Raw genomic sequence first — 20,128 nt, 5'->3', positions numbered from 1 at the left:
ATTAAGGAAAATGGAGACAGCACATAACAAAGAGAAGCCGTATTCTACTTCCCTCTTTGGTGTATTCTTCGTTGACCAGGCACTATAGCCATAACGGATAGTCCTCTGGGCAGCGTTTTATACCGGTGTTTTATGTTTTTTGATAATTAGGTATTCGATTCATTTTTTATGTATTAACTTATTCATTGATTGAATGACTGGTTTAGTGATTAACTGATTGAAAGCAACAAGCATATAGCGATGTCTGGACGTAGGTCAGTAGGCGGGACCTGGAAGAAGTGTGCGGAATGACATACAAGTGTATTAAGCATTGAAAAAAGAATAGCTCGCGGGTGTTCATTCTTGCACTTTAACTTCCTGGTGCTCGATGTAGTATGGTGCGTTTAACTGCAGACCTCACTACGACGTACGGGGTGCCAGCATGTTGCCGCATTTATATTGAACAGCACATTATAGGAGAGGGGGTCCTCCAAAGTATCCTTATCTTGCGCCAGACATGTTTTACCTCTGTGCTATATTTTTTTTTCTTAGAAACGTGCTCTAATTTTATGTGCTCAATTTAAATTCGGAACTCATAATTTGCAGCAAAAGAAGTTTATTCTGTTAGAGCTAGAAAACAAAATTGTGCGTGGTGCTTGGTTTCTACGGAGATTATAAGAAAGCTTTCGATAATATCCAACAGTCGACGTTACTTCAAGAATTAGAATGTTTGGAATTCGTAGTGATTCCCTAGAGCTTATCGGCTCTCGTCACTGTAAGCAATTTGTGCAAATAGTTATAGGACCAACCAAATTTTAATAAAACTGTTTCTAAAGCAGTTTCACTGTACAATATTCTGCGAACCCGTCTGTTTAACGTCTCTCTAACATAACAGCCATGGGTAAGCACAGGCTTGAGCCATTAACAAGGCCTCTAGCCTATGCTTATCCTAATGCTAGGTATGTTCTGGACTTGTTGACGTATGCAAATGCCGTTTAGATCAGTAGTTCAGTAATGCAGGATATAAATTTAGCGTATTCGTGTGGAAGCTATAAAGAGAACGGTCACTTTTTGATCTACATGTAAAGCGAAGACATTACTATTTCGGTTTACAAATACTAATGAATTTTGCTTGGCACAGTGGAAGTGAAGACTAAGCACGTATGGAGGGAGGAAAACATGAGCTGCGAAAATCCACAGCACAGAGTCAATGAGTAGCGCTGAACACCATTTTTCCAATTCGCAAGGGCGCTTCCCTGCATCGCACATTTCTCCACCTAATTACGACATAAGTAGTTCAAAGGAATACGACGTTCTGTAGCTGCACATGCTGGGGCTTGTCTCCTGCGCATGGTTTCATCCCGTATTCGTTTTCTATGTCATAAGACAAGCAAACTGCATTCGTATGTGCCGAGTCTACAAATAACTGCGACCTAGTTAGCTTGGCAAACTGATTTGCGGGAACGCTAGCGTTGCAATTACGAAAAGAGTTCAATTGTTCTGGCACGGCGGTATTACGTCGCCGCTCATTTAACTTTCAGCAAACTTATCTGCCTTCAAATACTTTCATTTGTGCATTTAACAGCGGAATAAAGAACAGATGTAACGAACAGTTCTAGGATAATTTATTTCGAAGTGGGTGCATGGGGTGTAGAGAAAAAATAAAAATAAAACAAGAAACAAACAAACATGAGGCAAGTTTCACTATATAGACAATGCTGACAGTGATTCACCAATCAGTTACATCTTCGTATTCGACTTTTTTAAAAGAGCAAGCAGAACAGATTGCCGTCTTAGAACACGAAATATATATATAAATATATACTGATGCCTGCATCACCTTGTGACATAAAAGTTGATAAGGCGAACGTCGTTTTGATACAAGGAACATTGTGCACGCAGAAATATTTGGTAGTGCACATAATTCGCCTGAGAAAAGCGCGTGAAGTTAGACCGAGTAGCTTTGTCTGCCTCAATACACATTTTCAGCAAGGTAGACAGTGCAAGAGAAGAACAACCAAAGGTAGATTGTAGGCGATGCATTCACATGTCACTGATGGCACGTTTCGTGTTTGCGGCGACACGATTCACAAAACAAGAATAAGTTAGGTGAGATGGTGCCCAAGCAGAGCTCGTTTCCATAGCAAAGGGGCTACAATGAATGCAATTTGATATACACTACGACTGCTCGGCGTAACAGACATACATAGCAGCTTTGGTTTGCAGCAGCTGGCGTAACTGCACTCATGCATTACTTGACCCAAACATTACCTGGCCTTCTCGAACATCTGCTCAACCTTCCCAGACACTTTTGTTCATTCACCAGGCGACGCTTATTGCACGGGCGAAAAACGCGTTGTTCAAAACAAATAAATCTGTCACAACAGAAAAAAAATTGATTGAGTAATTGACTGATTGATGGATTCATCCTTTCAGCGATCGACTGAAGAAACGAAGTATACGTCTCTGAAGGACCTATGCCTAACAATAAGAAATAAGAGTGGGGGGGAGAGAGAGAAAAGGGACGCACAGCGCACTGACTATGTTAAACAAATTAATTTTATGCAATTACAAAGAAATACCTAATTTTGTTACATGTTACCTGCTGCTGGAACACATACAGATAAGCAGGCCTCTCGAGTGGCGTTTTTATGGCGTACCTGACGCCGCCTCTTGTGAGTAATTCGCATCATTCGGTGCTGCATCTAGCTTCGATCGCCTTTATTGTTATCGCCTGAACTGAGGATGCAGTCTCACCTCAACTTAAATTTGTCACATCGTCACTTGATCAGCGCATAATCAGAGCCGACCCTTGATGTGTTCGTGATTTATCGTTGTCATTCTTAAAGGTTACGGGCCAATGCTGCATGTGCATGGTAATTGAACACTATTACGCTCCCATGTATGAGGCAAGCGGTACTTGCTTCGGACATTTGAGGAGTGTACTGTTATCATAACCCATTCCTTTGGCCCTTCTTTTTTATCGGGAAACGTGTTGGCGAGCACACAATCATAATGTCCATGCTGCTATAAAAATAAAATAATAATAATAGTAATAAACAAGAAGATGAGTGAGGACGGCTACGTAGCGTTCTGAAAGCATGTAAAGAAAAGAGAGAGCTGAATGATCATATTGAGTATGTACATAGTATATTCATAATAATAGTAATAATAATAATAAGTTAACGCGCATGCATCCGAGTAATGATATTCTGCACTGTTTAAATAGGTCTCTCGAACTGCACCAGTCAGTTCGCGCCCGTCAGCCCGCCTTTAAACATTTCACGCAATTTGTGATAGCCGCTAGCTGAAAACTGCAGTTTAATCTAAACAGTAAATAGCAACAAGCCATCGAACACTTCAGACGCACACGATTTGATTCTATCGCGCGAACAGTGCATGCTCGCGAAGTTTCTGGTAAAGCACGCTTCACTGGTGAGCACGCTCAAGTAGGAAGGACACTTCACAGCAAGGTTCGCTGGTGGCGCGGTTATCAGGGAGGCGCACAGCAAATTGCTCACAACAATGGATCACCACTCGCCGACCTGCTAGCATCTCGTTTGAGCTCCTCGAGCGCTATTTCTCGTGTTCAATATTTTGTTTCTTTGTATACGCAGAGCACTAAGACGTGATTTGCCAACGTCGCCGATAAATATCTCTAGGGAAAAAATAAAAAGAAAAGAAGTACAGGTCCAAATAACGCGAAACATTGTCACATGGAGGTCGGTATAAAACCTCGCACGCACGATAATATCTGTCTACAAGTGTGCTCTATCCTGAGATGTTGCATGTGGCTCCCGCATTTAGGTGCGCGAAAAAAAAAAAAAAAAGAAACAGAAGGAGAGGGAATAAAAAAGGCTCCACTTCTCTTTCAGTGTTTTGGTTTGCGCAAGCTCTGGTACGGCATGTTTTAAAGACACACTAAGCAGGAACATTTAAAGCAGTTCACATGCACAGAGTAACCTTTCAGAATACTTTCTTTTTGTTTCTTTGGCGGGGAGAGTTGTTTAGTAGGGCACAAAATGACTTTCCTTTTTTTAAACATCAAGTTTAAATTACGGTACTAGGGAGGTTAGCCTGACGTCACAAACAACAGTTCCTTGCATTTTGGTCTTTCTTGTGGAAAAAAAGCTTCCAAAGATTAGTACGTATATTATATGCTTACAATAGAATGTAGTGTGCTCTTTATTTATTTTTTATTCGATAGACAGGCGTCAAATTCACGATGGTTCTCGTGCGTAAATGCTGTTTGCTATTAGCCGGCCACCTTGCACAATAATGTTTCCGATATTCCGATTAGTCAGTATCTGCTCTTGGGAACAGTCCTAGCATGAGTACTTTTTTAATGAATACTGCTCAATTTTTTATCCGCCTGGAAGGGCAATCGAAATTCGTGACATCTTTGAGTGCATAAATATGAAGAAGGCGTTGCCGTGCGTCTGCCGCTTTTTGTGTGTGTGTGTTTTTCCGGCATTATCCAGGTGCTGTTCCCGATGAGGTTAACCCATTTGCTGTGCCTAAAACTTTATCTCCCAATCTGCCGAAACTCATTCTCAGTGCCCACGTAAACGGTTGTCTTTCCCAGTTTCGTGTGTATAGAAAATGGTCCGATGAAGAATCGCGAAGCACGTCTTGTGCGTCCTGAACATTCCAACTGGCTGTGTGCTCACAAAACAAGTTACCTTTCAGCGGAAGCAGGGCATCCTATTATAGGTATGAACGAATGGCACATTATCCCTTGCTTGACAATTTGTTGCACGAGTGCTTACGTGTGGCGAGCAGGAAGGAAGAGGAAAGCACTTTCCGAACTCTTACCCAGTGCCCCTGTAGGAAACACCTTATTCACAATTTACATAACTCGGTCCATTATAAACACAGGCTGTCACCGAATTCTCGTCTCGCACTCTCAATCAGGACAGCCGCATTTCACCACAGCTCACCGGCAAGGTCCGTCGACAAACGCTGCGCGAGGACGCGCGTTCACTCGTCGTACAATTGGCAAGCCCTATTGACGAGAATAGTTTGAGAGCGCTCGGACTTCAAGCGCCCGTGCGTGTAAGCGAAGGTGCGAAGGAGCGCCTCCCACTTTCCAACAGTTCCCGGGGCACTACAAGACAGTCACCTCCGGCGATAGAGATCCACCAAGTTCAGAACACGTCGCCGCAAAGTCACACGGGGTCATTTCGTCCGTCGATGTACTATGCACTGTAGTTTACCGTGCGAAGGTCCACGGATACACGTTGGAGGCCGCGGTGGCACGTAGACCAGAAGATCAAGATGAGAAGAAGGCTGTTACGAGCGTGTCTGTTTGCAACGTGCTCTCTCGACGCGGCCTTGAAACGTATAAACCAGCCAAGGCAAGCCTTGCACCCTCCAGTTCATCTACCGACCAGTACGCACGAATAGAGTGCTTTAGAAAACAGCTACAGGTTCACCTTCACTGGCACCGCTTCGGCCACCAATCAGCTTTGCGCAGGCTAGCTAAGCACCGCCGAACATCCACCTGGCGAGGCTCAGCTGGCATTCGTAAAGTGGAAAGTGCCCCGGACGGTAGCGGTAACTGCAGAGCGTTATACGCCAAAGCGCTCTGGTGACTCAGCAAGTCAGCCGCGCACTTCTCGTGTCCGGTGTTTCGGCAGCGGCGGCGGGTTGCTCACAGACACGTGTGGACGGTTCGGCGAACCTTGCACACCTTGCACTTGACCTGGCAGCACCAGTGGAACGTGCAGGCGCAGCGCTCCAGGTCCTCGCGGACCTCGGTGCGGTGGCCGCGGCCACAGCACATGAGCTCGCAGCCGTCCACGCCGGCCGACGACTCGTTGCAGTGGCGGCCACGGGTGCCATGCACGCCGAGCCGTGCGTTGGGCACGCAGAAGTCGGGCGAGTTCTCGAAGTACACGAGGTCCTTGCGCGACGGCGGCCTGTGGTCCGGGTAGAAGGGCTTCAGGTGGAACGAGCGCGGCTGCCCCTTGCGCCGTCGGCCCCGGAAGCCCCGGATGTTGCCCTGGTTGCTAAGCAGCACTCGCGAGGCGCCGTCGAAGCGCTCCTTCAGCTGGTTGCCCACGTCGCGGAAGGAAGGAAGCCGCATCCAGCACGTCTTCACCGTGCAGCTGCCGGACATGCCGTGACACTTGCACTCGCGCCGCGTCTCGGTCGTCACCTGCTGCAAAGGGAGAAGACAGATCGACAGTCAGCCTTTTTCGCCGGCCTCACGAGGGCGCCTCCGCGAGCCTCTTTACGCGACGTGCATGCTGGGCCTCATGCACTACAAGCACTTATATACAGAGCAGGATTTCACAGGCACCAAGTGCAGTAAGTGCACCGAAACTCACATCAAGCATGAAACATACATTGCATCACACGCAATCCCATTCAGACCGCACTATATTTTCTTCGTGGACAGAAGCAACTGACCATAGTTTCATTCACATCGAGAGTGACACAGTCACAGTGGGCCAACAACACCTAGACATTTTCTTTTCTATAATGTTCAGTCTAGGTGGTGTTGAGTTGGCCCAGGGGCAGCATGTCTGAGAACCCTGACGCACAGTAACTGCAGTCCTAACGCATAAGACTGGCAGACGCGCGCGCCGCCCGATGTTGGAGGCCATGTCTCGTGGTAAGAGCTTATGCTACAGTGACAAGGCACTTCCATGTCTTTGTCACCGTTAAAGCTAGATGCTGCAAGCTCGTGTTTTAATTTTATTTTTTCTTCCCCGTTCCAGCTGTTCCAGTCACTGGAAGTCATAGCCAATTATGCTTCCCTGAGCGCACTGATAAAGATAGAAGTGCATCGTTTACCGTTTCATAGTAATTACGGTGTCATTGCATTTGCTTACCTACCCAGCGAAGTCACACCGTGCTTTTCGATCTTAAAGTAATTTATTTGTACTGAGTAAACTCACAGTGTCCTAAGCACGCAAGGTAACTTTAATACCGACGTATAAGGGTAATTAAGTCATTCGTTATATAAATAGTCAAATAACTATCCCAGTTCTTTCTCCTTTCTTAGGAAATGGCTTTGGGCAGAGTACCTGGTCATCGTATCACTGCAAAGGTAGAAATGAAACGGCTTAGTGAAATGTACTTGTCTCATTTCCTAACTTTTCTTCACGATAAGAAAGAGAAACAACCCCACTGCGTGCTTAATAAAACAAGTCATTCGCATCCTCCGTAGATTCCCCGGAGGATGCTTACCTTGTACAATACTCCGAACTTGCTGCACGCTTCGACATGCCCGGAATGCCCAACCAGCAGCACACATATCTGCTTCTACTGCGATAAGGCAAAAGAGACGATGTTCGCTGCGGGCGGCAGCCTTGTCTTCCCCATCAAACATAGAACACCACAACGCGTCCAGACTACGCACAGTCGAGGAGAGCCATTCTCAAAGCGCGTTACGACGCAATCCGGTGTACCCGACGCAGAACAAGCCATAGAAAGAAAGAAAGAGAGAGAGAAAGAAAAAGCGAATAGGCGTCGCATGCATCCGTTTCTCGTGCATCGCATCAATCACGACAGGGACGGGAGGAGGGCCACCCCGTGGCCGGTGCTACGCCGCTATCAGTCATACGGCCGGCCATTAACGAAGCTCAGGTCGCGAGGTAACGCTTCGCCGATAAAAGAAAACGCGAATGGGACAGACGCTGACACAGGCTCGACACAACCGAAGAGCTGTTTTGTCAAGTTAGCCGTATAAGGGGGCCTCGGAGACCCATAATGTCCCCCACGAAGACCACAGCTCCGCCACTTAGTTATCTGCAGGTCTACTTCCAGAGTCCCTATACCGTGGGCTCGCCGCTCCGAAATATTCCAAGGCTAGAAATGAAGCTAGAGAAGAAAGAAAGTACGAAAAAATCAGAGGATAGAAATAGAGGGGAGAACGGAAAGCGAAGGAGGAAAGAAAGAATCCAGCGACAACACGTCGCAGTCGAGGAAGACGCATTACTCCCACCCACACAACCACTTACGCAACGCTTGTCATCGACTACAAGATGACCACAGAGAGGTAGTGGGATGGAGGGATACAGCTACAAGTGCTCGGGACAAGGAAAGGTCAGCGGCAGCTCCTCCCCGGAATGGAAGATAAAAGAAAGAGCAAAGGTGGCGGCAAGGAGAAGAAAAAAATGAAAGACTCTGTATCGCATTCCTTTCGCTTGCCCCCCTCCCCCTCCTGCGCATCCTGTGCACTCGGACCCGAAGCGTTCCTCGCGCGTCTTACCGTCCATCGCGAAAGCAGGAAAGGTGGCCTCCTCTGCTTCGGTCCAAGGTGCGCTCTCTCGTTCTTTCTCTCCGCGATGGCGCAGCGATGTGCGCCCGCATATGCACGCCAAAATACAGCGCCGAGAACCCAATACCACCGAGTCCAGCAGCCGCCCCGTCCCCTTCCACCTCCTCCGGACCATTTCTATAGCCTGCGCTGTCTCCCTTCTTCCTCACCACATCGCGGCCAGCCGCCGCGTCGATAGAGTCTCTTCAATTTAGCGACTCCGTGTCGTGCGAGGGAGAGTAGCAACCTGGTGAACGACGACGAAGGAGCGAGCCCGGGGAGTCAGCAAAACAAGACCGAGTGTTTCTTCCCGCTGCGTCTTCGTTCAGAAAAAAAGAAGAAAAAAAGAAAGCTGTCAGGGACGTATAAGAGAACCAGAAAGACGCAATATTAAAGAGCGCACAAAGTCTTGAGTGAAGAGAAAGAAAAAGAAGAAGACGTGGGAGCACGTGGGGTGAGAGGGTCCGAAGACGGCCGCGCTGCGAGTGGGCAAGAGCCACCCGGGAGCAGGATTTCGGTGACACATTGAGTTATGGCCGCCGCTGGCCCTCGGCGGTCGGCAAGTCCGCGGGGGGTTCGCCAGTCTGCGCTTTTGGACGGGGCCTCGCTTCCGAAACCCAATCCGCGATTCTTCATGGCCTCGTGGCGCGAGAGGGGGGGCGCCTAAAGAGCCCCCATTTGGAGTCACCCTGCCGAGCAGCCGCCACCGCAGTCGGTACGTGCGCTGTGTTATATACTGCTCCGGCCGCGCGCTCACGGCGAGTGTGAAGAAGGCACACCGGGGCACAGAAACCTGTCCACTGGTTGCGCACAACGCAGTCGTTGCGCGGGGCGAGCGCTGTCGGCGACGGCGCCCAGCGCTGCGGCGAGCAGCCCTGGCCTGGTTCCGAACGAGCTTCGCCGTCACAACGGCACTTATGAAGATAGGATAGCGTCGTTATAGAAGGGCTGCCCTGGGACACATTTCGTCGAAGTTTGGTGACTGTAGGTGTGGAACTGTATCCTTACCTGACTCTGCGCTGCAAGTGCAGTGGACGGTATCGCAGGGACGTGACGTGCCTTCAGGGTTTATAGCCTGCCCTGCCCTCATTCTTTTTTCGCCAATGTATTCGGAAATGCGCCCTATTTGCCCCACACGCAAAAACCGGTCGATGGTGGCACTTCGCCTTTGGTGTGGCTGCTTCGGTCACCTGTATCCCCCGTTTTTTATCCCCATCAGTCATCCGATGCTCCGTGAGCTTTTTGCTGTTGCTCAATATTGCCCTGCGGGCTATTCTTAAGATGCTGTCATTTTCCTTGCCCTATAAAGACAATCTCCATTGCCTTCAGTCCAATGTAGGTCTTTATATTCTCATGGTGTAGGCAAACCATTTCAGTCTTATCTCCCGAGCATCTATATTGACGTCCGCGACACCGCGAACATGCACGCTCGTATGTTGCAGTCATTCTGAGCACTATCTCTCCTTGTCATTGCGCGAATTCATTTTGGCACGCTCACTTCGGCCAATTTCATCGCCTCAAAGCTTTGAGTTCCTTAGAGCAAGTTCGATTTCGCAAATCGTTGCTGTTCTTATTCATAATTTTGTCAACCTGCCTACTTGAATGGTCCGGAATCTGCTTGAAAGTTGCAACACATAACTTTTGCAACCTGCTCCCATGTTCTCCATGCTACCTGTACTCCGCTGCTCAACCCTGTTCCTATATATATATATATATATATATATATATACAGTCATATCATAAGAAGCCAACAAACAAGGACACCAAGGACAGCATAGGGGAAGTTACTTGTACTTTTTAATTTAATTAAAGAAATGATAAATTGATCGAAATGAAAATGAATGAAAAAGCAACTGGCTGCAGGTGGGGAACGAACCCACGTCTTCGCATTACGCTTGTGATGCTCTTACCAATTGACCTACCGCGGCACCGTTTTCCCATCCACTTTCTTGGGTATACGGGTATACATACACTTTCGAGAGGTATACATTGTGCCAAAATTACCCAAATTGTACCAAATTGACATTCTCGCCTTCCATATCACTACAGCTCTTTGAGTTTGTTTAGAGAACGCCTCTTAGGCGCCCGTTCCTGCGTTGAGCGTCGGCGTCCTCGGCTTCGTATCTCGACGAAACCAAGCGAACGAGCAAAGCGAACGAGCAAAGCGAACGAGCAGAGCGAAGGATGAAAGAGCGAACGCGAAGGGGCAGCGGGGGATGAAAGACGGCGAGAGAGAAGAGAGCACGAGGGGAAAAGCAGAGGAGGAGGGTGCAGCGGAAGCATGAGGAGGACAGCGGAGGAGGAGGATACTATGGCGAAAGTGTGGGGAGGAAAGCGGAGTGCCGCACGAGACGTGCTCCACGACGGCGACCAGGAATATGCGGCGAGCGCGTCTACCGATACCTTACATGGAAACGAGGCGCTGACCTGGGCTTCGGAACCACTGCACATGCGCTAGACTTCACCTGCGCCGCCGCCGCCACTAGAGAATGCGCTCAGCGCGAGCCCCGCGTTCCCGTGTTCACGCTTTCTTACTGAACAATGAGTGACGCAAGCGGTATGGAATTGCTTCGTCTGCCGCTGCTGCTAGACGAGTTGCCCGAGCAGAGGCTCAGCGCCGCCGCCTATATAGAGGACCCTGTCGTCCAGTATCAAATTCTTTGCCACAGTATATAGCGAATTCAAAACACCTGAACAGCTGCGCTCCTAATTCGCATTAAAGCCGATGAACTTCTTTCTTTTTGTTATTGATGTTGCCACGACAAACGATGTCCTTGTTTGTACAATAGTCTACCTCCGATCAATTACGTCTTATGAGATATTGCCAGGGTAGCCATTTTATCCGAGTGACCGTGTCCGTAACCGGTACGTTAACAGCTTTAGGCTAAAACGTCAGGCTTAATTGCCGTCTATTCGCTAACCTACTCGTTCAATTTTCGGCATTCAGACAGGTATAAGACGGGGCTAGTTGCTGCTCTCTCGTTACGCCGCGCGGAACCAGACAAAGCAGGCAAAAAAGGAAGGAAGACGAGCGCTGATTTCAAACTTTCAGGAGGGGGTAGAATGCAAAACACCCTTGTACCGAAATTTCACTACAAGTTGACGCAATATATAGTTGGTCAAAATTTATTATTGCCACTAAGACACCAATTACCCGATAATTTATTGATTGGCATATCCAGCTACTAATCTTGAGCAGTTTTTGTGGGACGGTTAGTTGCACATCAAGCAATCTTTCAAAAGGAGACAATTAGGCTAAGCAGTAATGCTAACTAAGCCTAACTATCAGGATTCACTAAATTTTAGTTGCAAACATCCTTTTACGCCCAGCATGAAATATCTTACATTTCTGTTAGATGCTTGATAAACCAAGTTAGGTCGGTCACTCTAGCGGCACTCTCCAGCATGCGACGAATTTACGCGGCCACCAACGCTTGGCTCTGGTATAGCCGTGCTTAGTTATATTATACCTAGAGCAACTACGCCAAAAGATCAATGGAAAAGTTCATCCTCTGAGATTTATCTGAAAATTGTATCGCGTATAGATTTAATCTAGCATAAGTATACTTCAGTTTAAGCAACAAATTTGAGTTAATCGCGAACATTGTGACGTACAATATCGCAAATCTTGCACGGGCGACAAAATCATTACATCACCAACACCAGAACAGGTTGTCCTTTGCACCTCGGCCAACACACACGGCGTGACCTTTAATGACGACGGTCTTACATTTCAGGTACACTTCATACTTTTGTTGCTTAAAGAGCGCCGTTGAAGCCCTTGACTAGAAGACATCTTAGAATAATTGAACATCAAAGATGACTGCAAACGTACGCGGCATCACTTACGAAAAAGCGACAACAACAACAAGAAAAGGATCCGGCATTCTGTGCACTCGATGCCTGCATGCTCGTGCGCAGATGAACGTACCAGCCTTCCGGCCTCGTTGTTGTGCAGGTTGATGACGAACCGCAGGTCCCTTCCCCTCTCGGCGGCGTCGACAAAGGCTCGCGCGAACTTGTAGCCGAAGTGGACGTTGTCCGAGCAGCCGCCCCACTGCCAGTCGAGACCCGAGGGGGGACCCCGCTGCCGGTAGTCGCAGGTGCAGGTGTCGATGGCGCCTTCGCTGCACGCCCGCGACACGGCGTGCGCCACGCCCGCGCTCGTCACCGCGTACACGAACGCCGTCTCGCGGCAGCCTGCGCGAAGACCAGAACAGAGAGCTTGGGTCTCTCTCTATGTGACAGTCACACACGCTTCGCAGCTGTAAACATCGAGTGGTGTAGTAATCATCATCCTCGTACCATCGTGGCTACAATAGCTGTACTACTGCATTGTGTGTGTCGTTGGTGTCTTAGCTCGTTTCGTGTCGTTGGTTTGGCTTAGCTTCACTGACCAGCGGTGCCTGCTTTCTCCCGCCCACAACAGGCACAAGGCCGCTGCTGTCTCTCGGTGCCCTGCTTGTAGAGATCTTATTTTGCCTGCACGACACAAGGGCCTGAAATGGTGCTGGCGATAACGTACGGACTATTGTAGTAGTTATGTCATCGCAGACAATAAATAAATAAAGTACCAGGATATTGTGGTGCTGCACGTCCTTGGAGAGACAGTTTTCAGGACGCCGTGCTCCAAGTTGTACCGGCTCAATCGCCTTCTTTTGTGTATTTTTTTAAGATACATTTGTGGCAACACGACAACTTGGCGATGATCATTACCGAGGTGTTATTATACGAGCATACGGCACCGTGACAGTGGCACCACGATTGCAGTTCGAAAGACCCTGCATCAGCAATCACTGCATACGAATGGGTCAAAGGCACTAATGCCGCTTGGTCTATTCAAGCTTAGGATCCAATACCGAGGTTACATGAAGCTCTTGTTCCTTTATTTTTTTCCCCCGGCTTTGGATAAGTTCAGATGCTCTGTCAGGGGCGGAAATAGACGTCATGTGGGCCGCCTCGGATACAACATTAATAACTGACGCCACACCGCAACGTCATCGACAATAGCCGTCGTGAACTGCGGAGTAAAACCAACACGTCTGGCGTAAATGAGTAAATAGGCACCTGGAGCGCCAAGGCTATAAGTCGCACACCCGCCGAGCAGACCACGATTCACATCCTGCTCGCCGACGAAAAACGAGAAAGAAACTAAACAACCAGGAGCAAAGTGAGCGCTCAGGAACGCGGAGTAAACGTGTGTAAACGTGTGTACACGTATAGCACGTGCACGCGTACAGTCTCACGCAACTGTCCTCGGAAAGCGTAGAAATGAGCTCAGACAAAAGAGGAATCGAGAGGGGGAGAAGTGCGCGCTAACGGGCAGAAGCCGATGGTCGCCCACCATCGCCGCCTCGACCAGGCTTTCGGCACGAACGGGATCTCGCAAAAACGAAAAAAGAAAGAGAAAAGAAGGGAGAGGGTCCGTGTCTGGCAAGCGAGCAAGACCCACGGTGTGCGCGCAGGAAACGGCGAGTTTGCGCTGTGGGCGGGGTGCCCCCCCGTGCACGCACTGGCGCGTGTGTGCTTTTGGGGCGGACCCTGCGAGCGCGGTGTGCTTCGCGACTGGTGGGCTGTCCGTACTTCCAACCCCCCCCTCCCCCCGCACTTCACCTAAACACCCTTGGGAGGCACAAACACCGTGCGTAGTACGCCCGCTCTGACGCCGGCTCGAGGACGGAACAAGCGCGCCTCGGCACAGGCCTGCCTGCCTATACACGAGCTGTCCCGCGACACGCCGCAGTCATCCGGTCGAGGCTCCAGCGCTGTAAAGCCTGGGGGCAATAAAACGTCCGTGTTGTCACTCGGGGCGCCTCTGTACGCGCAGACAGTGGGCAAGCTCTTCACTCACCCCACGCAGGGTCCGCGCATATGGGAGAGGTGCATCTATACGGCGGTCTGTGCAGCACGTTATGCCAGTTCTTGTCGCACGCGAACGGAAAGAAGAAGGCGGCTGCCGTATTTCCCGCGGACATATGGAAGAGCTACGCAAGGAATGATGCAATATACCTGATTTCTGGCCGCTTCCTGTAGAACGCACCGCCCCCTTTTTTTTTTTTAATTTCTGGTTGGTGCGTACCAATTTACCCAAAGGCACCATCTTGCAACTTTCAAAAAAAATTTTTTTTTTAATATTGTCACATAGAATGAAGCCCCCAGCCCATTTCCCCTTTCTTATGGAATGCCACCGCACCTTTAAGGAGCAAATAAATGAAACAAATCAAAACAAATGATAAATACTATAGTAGGCAAAATTACCGCGCTCGTACTAATAGCAGTCCTAGAATTTGTTTTTCATATCTGCTTCCCTGTACAATTCTCGTTGCAGTGAGTCACCAATATAGAGCGACTCGTTTGGTTCGGAAATCGCAGGGCGCACCCCGTCTGAGTTCTCAAGTACAAACATCTGCCCGCCACACAGTTCATCACACGTATAGTATAGCGAAACGTTGCTTACCATTCAGATTCCGTCGATTAATAATTCGCCAATATTCCGCTCTCTCAGACTTTCACTGGGTTGCCGATACCTTAGGGGGCGACCACTTTGCCGTTTGGTGCCACCGCAGACTTTGATTGCGCAAAGGAAGGCGTGCAAGCGAACAAAGGTGCATTCATACACGCTTAAGACGAGTGCTAAAAATAAGAGGGCGTTTAAGCTTCTGCGGCCTCTTGTGTGGGTCTATCACGGGGGTTGTGCACTACCGCGCCAAAAATTTCCTCATTTCCAGGTTTTTGTTACTGTTTTGCACTTCTAATATATCGGTCTGGGAAGATTTGTTGCCTGATATTTGTTTGTGGGCTGTTATTCTCAAAATTCCGAGGAACAACTTTGTCAAGAATGTAAGACAAGGTATGAGCAACCTTAGTCCTAGAATGATGTGGCAATATAACCCGAATATACCGCATGTCATACTGCAAGGCGTGGCCCGTACATATACCTAAATATATACGGAATTGCCATTTGTTGGGCTTGTTGGTAAACAGACAGTGATAGCATATTTAGCACCAGCGAACAAGGACAGAAGGGAGACGACACCACAGCGCATTGTGGTGTCGTCTCCCTTCTGTTCTTGTTCGCTGGCGCTGAATGTGCTTTCATTGCACCTAAGGAAATTTTTGCTCATGGCGACGCCGACGCCGGACGTCGATGCCGAGACCGGATTTTCTGGGACACGGGGCCCTTAACGCTGTCGCTTTAACGGTGTAGTGGTACACTCGTAGAGACCGAAAAGAATGCAGACGGTTACAGCCGCTCAGAGCTATATATGCCACTTAGCCATGAAATGGTTCAAAGGCCTTCATTTATGTGCGCAAACAGCTGCCCTGAACCGCATCGCAGTCACCACTTCAGCATGTGTTATTATCTTGTTCATTTTGTTATTCAGCAGAATGCACTTTAAATAAAATTGCATTCACGGTGACATATTACCGTGTGTATATGTACAAGACCCTTGCATTTTTCCACTTTGCAAGAAAGGACTCTTCGCGCACCCTCGAGCATTCATATTAAGGGTGTTGTCTCGATGTGAGTGAGTGAGGGAAACAACTTTATTCATTGTGTCGATGTAATAATGTTCAGGTGCGTAGACACACGAGTACAGGCCGTCCGCACGCCAACACATACGCACGCACATACGCTTACCACACACGCAAAGGGGGAGAGGAAGCTATGAGGCAAGAACCGCGTGAACTTTGTTACAGTGGCGACTTAACAAAGGATCACAATAAGAGAAATGCCTCGGGACAACAGCCAACGCATGCGTGTTATAAAGCCCCGATGCGAATGTGACGTCCCAGAAATCTTAACCGGGGTATTAACGACTGCACTCGATCGACGCTTTTATTCATCTTGAGGTTATTGAAGAAAGCTACTAGGAGGTTGAAACGCAATCTGCTGTTTTTGTACATGTGCTTACACGGCCTTGTTGACTCGCATCAATTATGTCGAATCAACTGTGTTTAATGTGAGCGCGGCCACTACATCTCAAATTGTTTTATGTCAGAATTTTTGGCGAGAATGTCAATCGTCTCCTGTCGCTGCCTGCTGTAAAGTGGAGGAACCACGTCCAGCGCGTTCGCCTTTTTTCCCACCTCCTTCATCATTATCTTTTTATGGAAATAAAATTGTATTGTATTGTATTGTATTGTATTGTATTGTAAGTGCTGTCCTACTAACCCTATGACGCGAGTGAAAGTTCTTGTTGATGAGGTTACCAGCTCGAGATTTTGTAGCGCTGTTGGCAGATTTGCCTCTGTTGATGTAATTGCTTATTCGTTTAGTATCATTCAAAGAATAACCCTGTACTGAATTGTCTACCTTAGGAAGGGATGACGCGCTTTACGGAAACAAAAAATAATAAACTATTTCATAGTGTTCATGATACTGTTACACAGCGTTCTGGCTACACTAAGGGCCACATAATAATGATATTAACCGATAGCGACAAGCGGCACAATACACACGAGCTCCGCCAGACTTCCTAGGTAAGAGCGCGCCCCGGGGCAACAGTCAGAAAGCTCATGATTGCATGAGTGCTTTGCATAAACATGTGCTTATCTACGCCACGCCTTCCAATACAGTATTCTTTACTTCTACGTGCGCTAGTATATAACAAAAATATTTCGCTATAAAGGACACTAAAGAAAAACAATAAGTCAGTTTAGAACTGTAACACATTATTTTAAAAACTACATTTTCGTTGATTTCGCGACAAAATGTGGATTATTAGAAGCGGTAATGAAGATCAAAGTTTCCTTCTTAAAAAAAAAAAATGAAAGCTGAGCGTTGGTATACGTCAGTGGTACGTCACGGATTTCAATGTGTTTTCTTGTATTTGGGCCGCGTTTGCCCTGTTATGGTTCCCAAAAACTTGATGCGTAAACATCAAGGTGGCGTTGTCACCGGCTTTTCATTAGTGCGTGTCTTCTGGCGCCCCAAACATGTTGTCACGGCAACAGTGGTTTTTTTTTTTTGGTATTGTGGAAGGTTAATTGGCTGATACGGCCCAAATAATTTTTCTTTTTAGTGCCCCTATAATAGAGAGAAGAAAAAAAACTAAGCTGGTACATACAGAAATAGAGCAACTGCTATTGCGTTGCTGCGCCACCAAGAGGAAACGCCTATTTACCCATACCACCTTTGCAAGGCACAATTTGTGAAAATGTCTCCTTCGGATATTCATGAACAACTTAAGTGTTCAGCCTGCTTTCGTCGTAGATAGGTCTTATGGAAGAGAAAAGGAAGGTAAAAAAAAAGCACACCAATGTTAAGGGTGTGTCAAGTGAGTTTTCGACATCATTTCTCTCCTTAATAGTGCTTTTTTTATTATGTATGTTCTCACCATGATTACTACTAGATTTTCAAGGTGTGCTCTGACATCTAGCTTCCCGCCACCGTACAAGTAGCAAACCTGGCTACGCCCCTGTAGTCAAAAAAACGGCAGCGGCTGCAGGGCTTTCTTTTCGCCTCGTGCTCTAAGCGTCAGCAGTAGAAGAGGAGGAGAAGAAGGATGAGAAGATGAAGAAAAAGAAGTAGAAACTAAACTTTACGAGAGTAGTTCGCACGGTCTTTACCAAAATTACACTGCTCATTCAGCGTGTGATCAAGCTGACCGCGAGCAGCGTAGTGACTCTATGTACTACTGCATCACTGATATTCCGAAACCCTGCAGATTGATGATAACTTTCATCCTCTCCGTGTAAAGCTTCGTTCGCACTGCTGGATATACAACAGGAGACCCATTATACGCACCTAAACTACCTTTAACCGCACATCTTACGCTTCTGGTACAGCATTCACGGGAGAGCCATAAATGCTTAAGTGCCAGTACACCGCGCCTACGAGCGCGGAAATTTATGGGACTCCAGCTCTTTCACGCAGCAGTTTCGTAACAGAAGGCCATCATCATCATCGTCATCATCATCGCCACCATAATTATCTTCTTCATCACCGTCGTCCGCGCCGACTCGTTAGAGCGTCTCACGCGCGGTTTAAGGTCCGAGGAGAGGTGAGATACCACGAGAAGAGCTGAACGAACGTGCGCAGCGTGTATCGCCACGTGCTGTTAGTCCACAGTCCCGCCACGTGGTGGTGTCGCCGTCCCGGAAACGCCTCTACACGAGCGCCCTCTGGCGGCTAGTTCGTGCGTAACATTAACGAGGCCCGGCCAGCGGCAGTGCCACCACGCTTGCTCGCGTGAGGATGAAGAGGCGCGAGAGCAAAAGAACAGAGTGGTGCCCGCTGGTCCAAACAGACCCCCCCCCTCCCTTCCTCCCTCCATCTCCAGTACTCCCGCGCCCACTTCTCAGCACACAAGTCTGACCGCTTAATTACACAGCGCATCGGTGCCTGCGATGCGTGCGAGGAACGCGCGCGCCGGGAGCGCCGTATATTATCCGCCTCGTGCGCGAGAAGTGAGCCCGCCCCGAAGTGGCGCCCTCTCCGAGGTGTCGTCCCCGAACACCACTCCGTCCACCTGGGGGGCCGCTCGGCAATTAAGCTGTAGCGGCGGCGATCGGCCGCTCTTTAAACCGGTCCACGTCCGAGCAGCGCCACCTGGGAGAAGAGCGCTGTTTCCGAGCGCTTTTAGGCCTAAACTCGCGCAGCCGCCGCAACGCCGCGCTATCTGCGTCCGAGCGGCGGGAAGAGTCGTCACGATCTGCTGCCTTCTCCCTTCTTCAGTCATATCGTCTGTGCAACAGGGGAAATGGGAGGGCATGCAGTGTATAAAAGGTGCGTACATATTGTACAATGCGGAAAGCGCAGTTAAGAGGTAGGAAAAGCGTGGTCACGTGCCGCCTGTTGTGAGGATGCTTGAAAGATCTCTTTTCTTGTAACTCCAAGACACTGGTTCGAAGTTGTGTACAGAAAACAGGAGGTAGTGCAATCTCAGCTTGGAGAGAAAAGTGGGGATGTATGCCACGTACTAAAGGCAAAGGTGCCTATACTGCAAGGGAAGCGAGAAGACGCTCGAAGGGAAGACAAGGGAAAATGAAACACACATACACACGCACGCGCACGCAAGCACTGCCTGTCTACTGATTCCTCCAGAAGTATGTGTTTGATTCTGTGTTACCTTGCATTCGGAAGGGGATGAATGTGTTAGGTTTGTACGAAGCCGAGGCATGAGAAATTCTTAATCTTTAGTTCCAGAGTTGATGTTCTCAGTGATATCTCCATATTGGCTAAAACAGTTCTGTTTTGGCTTCATGGGCACGGCCATCGTGGGCTGTTATGCGCACAGTTTCTCAGTGTTGTACCCAGTGACGTCAAATTAACATGACCCTGAAACACTGAACGCGCCGGTACAACCATTTTCGTGCATACAAATCGACCATAAATAGCACAACGAATAAGTAGTTACCTTTAAAAAACGACAGCTTTCACAGACCGAGATGACGGCAGTCCAACTCTCCCGGAAGATAGTGCATTATATAGCGTATATGGGAAGTCATTGCGTGCTGCAGGACCACTGCAACATACGGGGCAAGGGAGGCAAGTCAATGTAACCTTGGCACCTGGTCACGTGCTCACATAGGAAAGTTTGTGGATAAAAACGTGAGCCAATACAGCGAATAGTGAGCGTACTAATAGATATACATACATTGAAGGGCGTCCTGGCTCTTGTGACGCTGTTGCACACTCAATACGACGTGTTTGCTTTGATGAACACTGCTGAGTTTTGCACATAATTACGTGATTGCTCCTGCCATTGTCGAACTTTACCTTCTGGGAGCACGAGTTCACTATGGCGAGTACAATACAGCTGTGCGGTTTTAGTTCTGCGTCCAAGTTCCTCTATCGAAATGTATTCGAGAACAGATAAACGATGTTTTTTCCTTTTATACCTGCTTGCTATGTTTGAAGTTATTGCTTTTAAG

At 48.3% G+C, this 20,128-nt stretch overlaps 1 protein-coding gene across 1 annotated transcript in view; it reads right to left on the bottom strand.

Annotated features, from left to right (window-relative positions):
* Positions 1-1,582: 1,582 nt before the first annotated feature.
* Positions 1,583-20,128, bottom strand: part of LOC126541920 (protein Wnt-1-like) — a 56,726-nt gene continuing 38,180 nt past the window's right edge. Inside the window, exons 3-4 of the mRNA XM_050188886.2 lie at positions 12,180-12,448; positions 1,583-6,142 (exon numbers count right to left, since the gene is read on the bottom strand). Coding sequence (XP_050044843.1) covers positions 5,633-6,142; positions 12,180-12,448 — 779 coding nt within the window. The 3' untranslated portion in view covers positions 1,583-5,632. The remainder of the gene's footprint in view (positions 6,143-12,179; positions 12,449-20,128) is intronic.

This window comes from Dermacentor andersoni, chromosome 2, assembly GCF_023375885.2.
Source record: "Dermacentor andersoni chromosome 2, qqDerAnde1_hic_scaffold, whole genome shotgun sequence".
NCBI classification, from domain to species: Eukaryota; Metazoa; Arthropoda; class Arachnida; order Ixodida; family Ixodidae; genus Dermacentor; species Dermacentor andersoni.
Note: the sequence above shows the minus strand (reverse complement) of the source record. Positions and strands in the feature narration are given on the sequence as shown.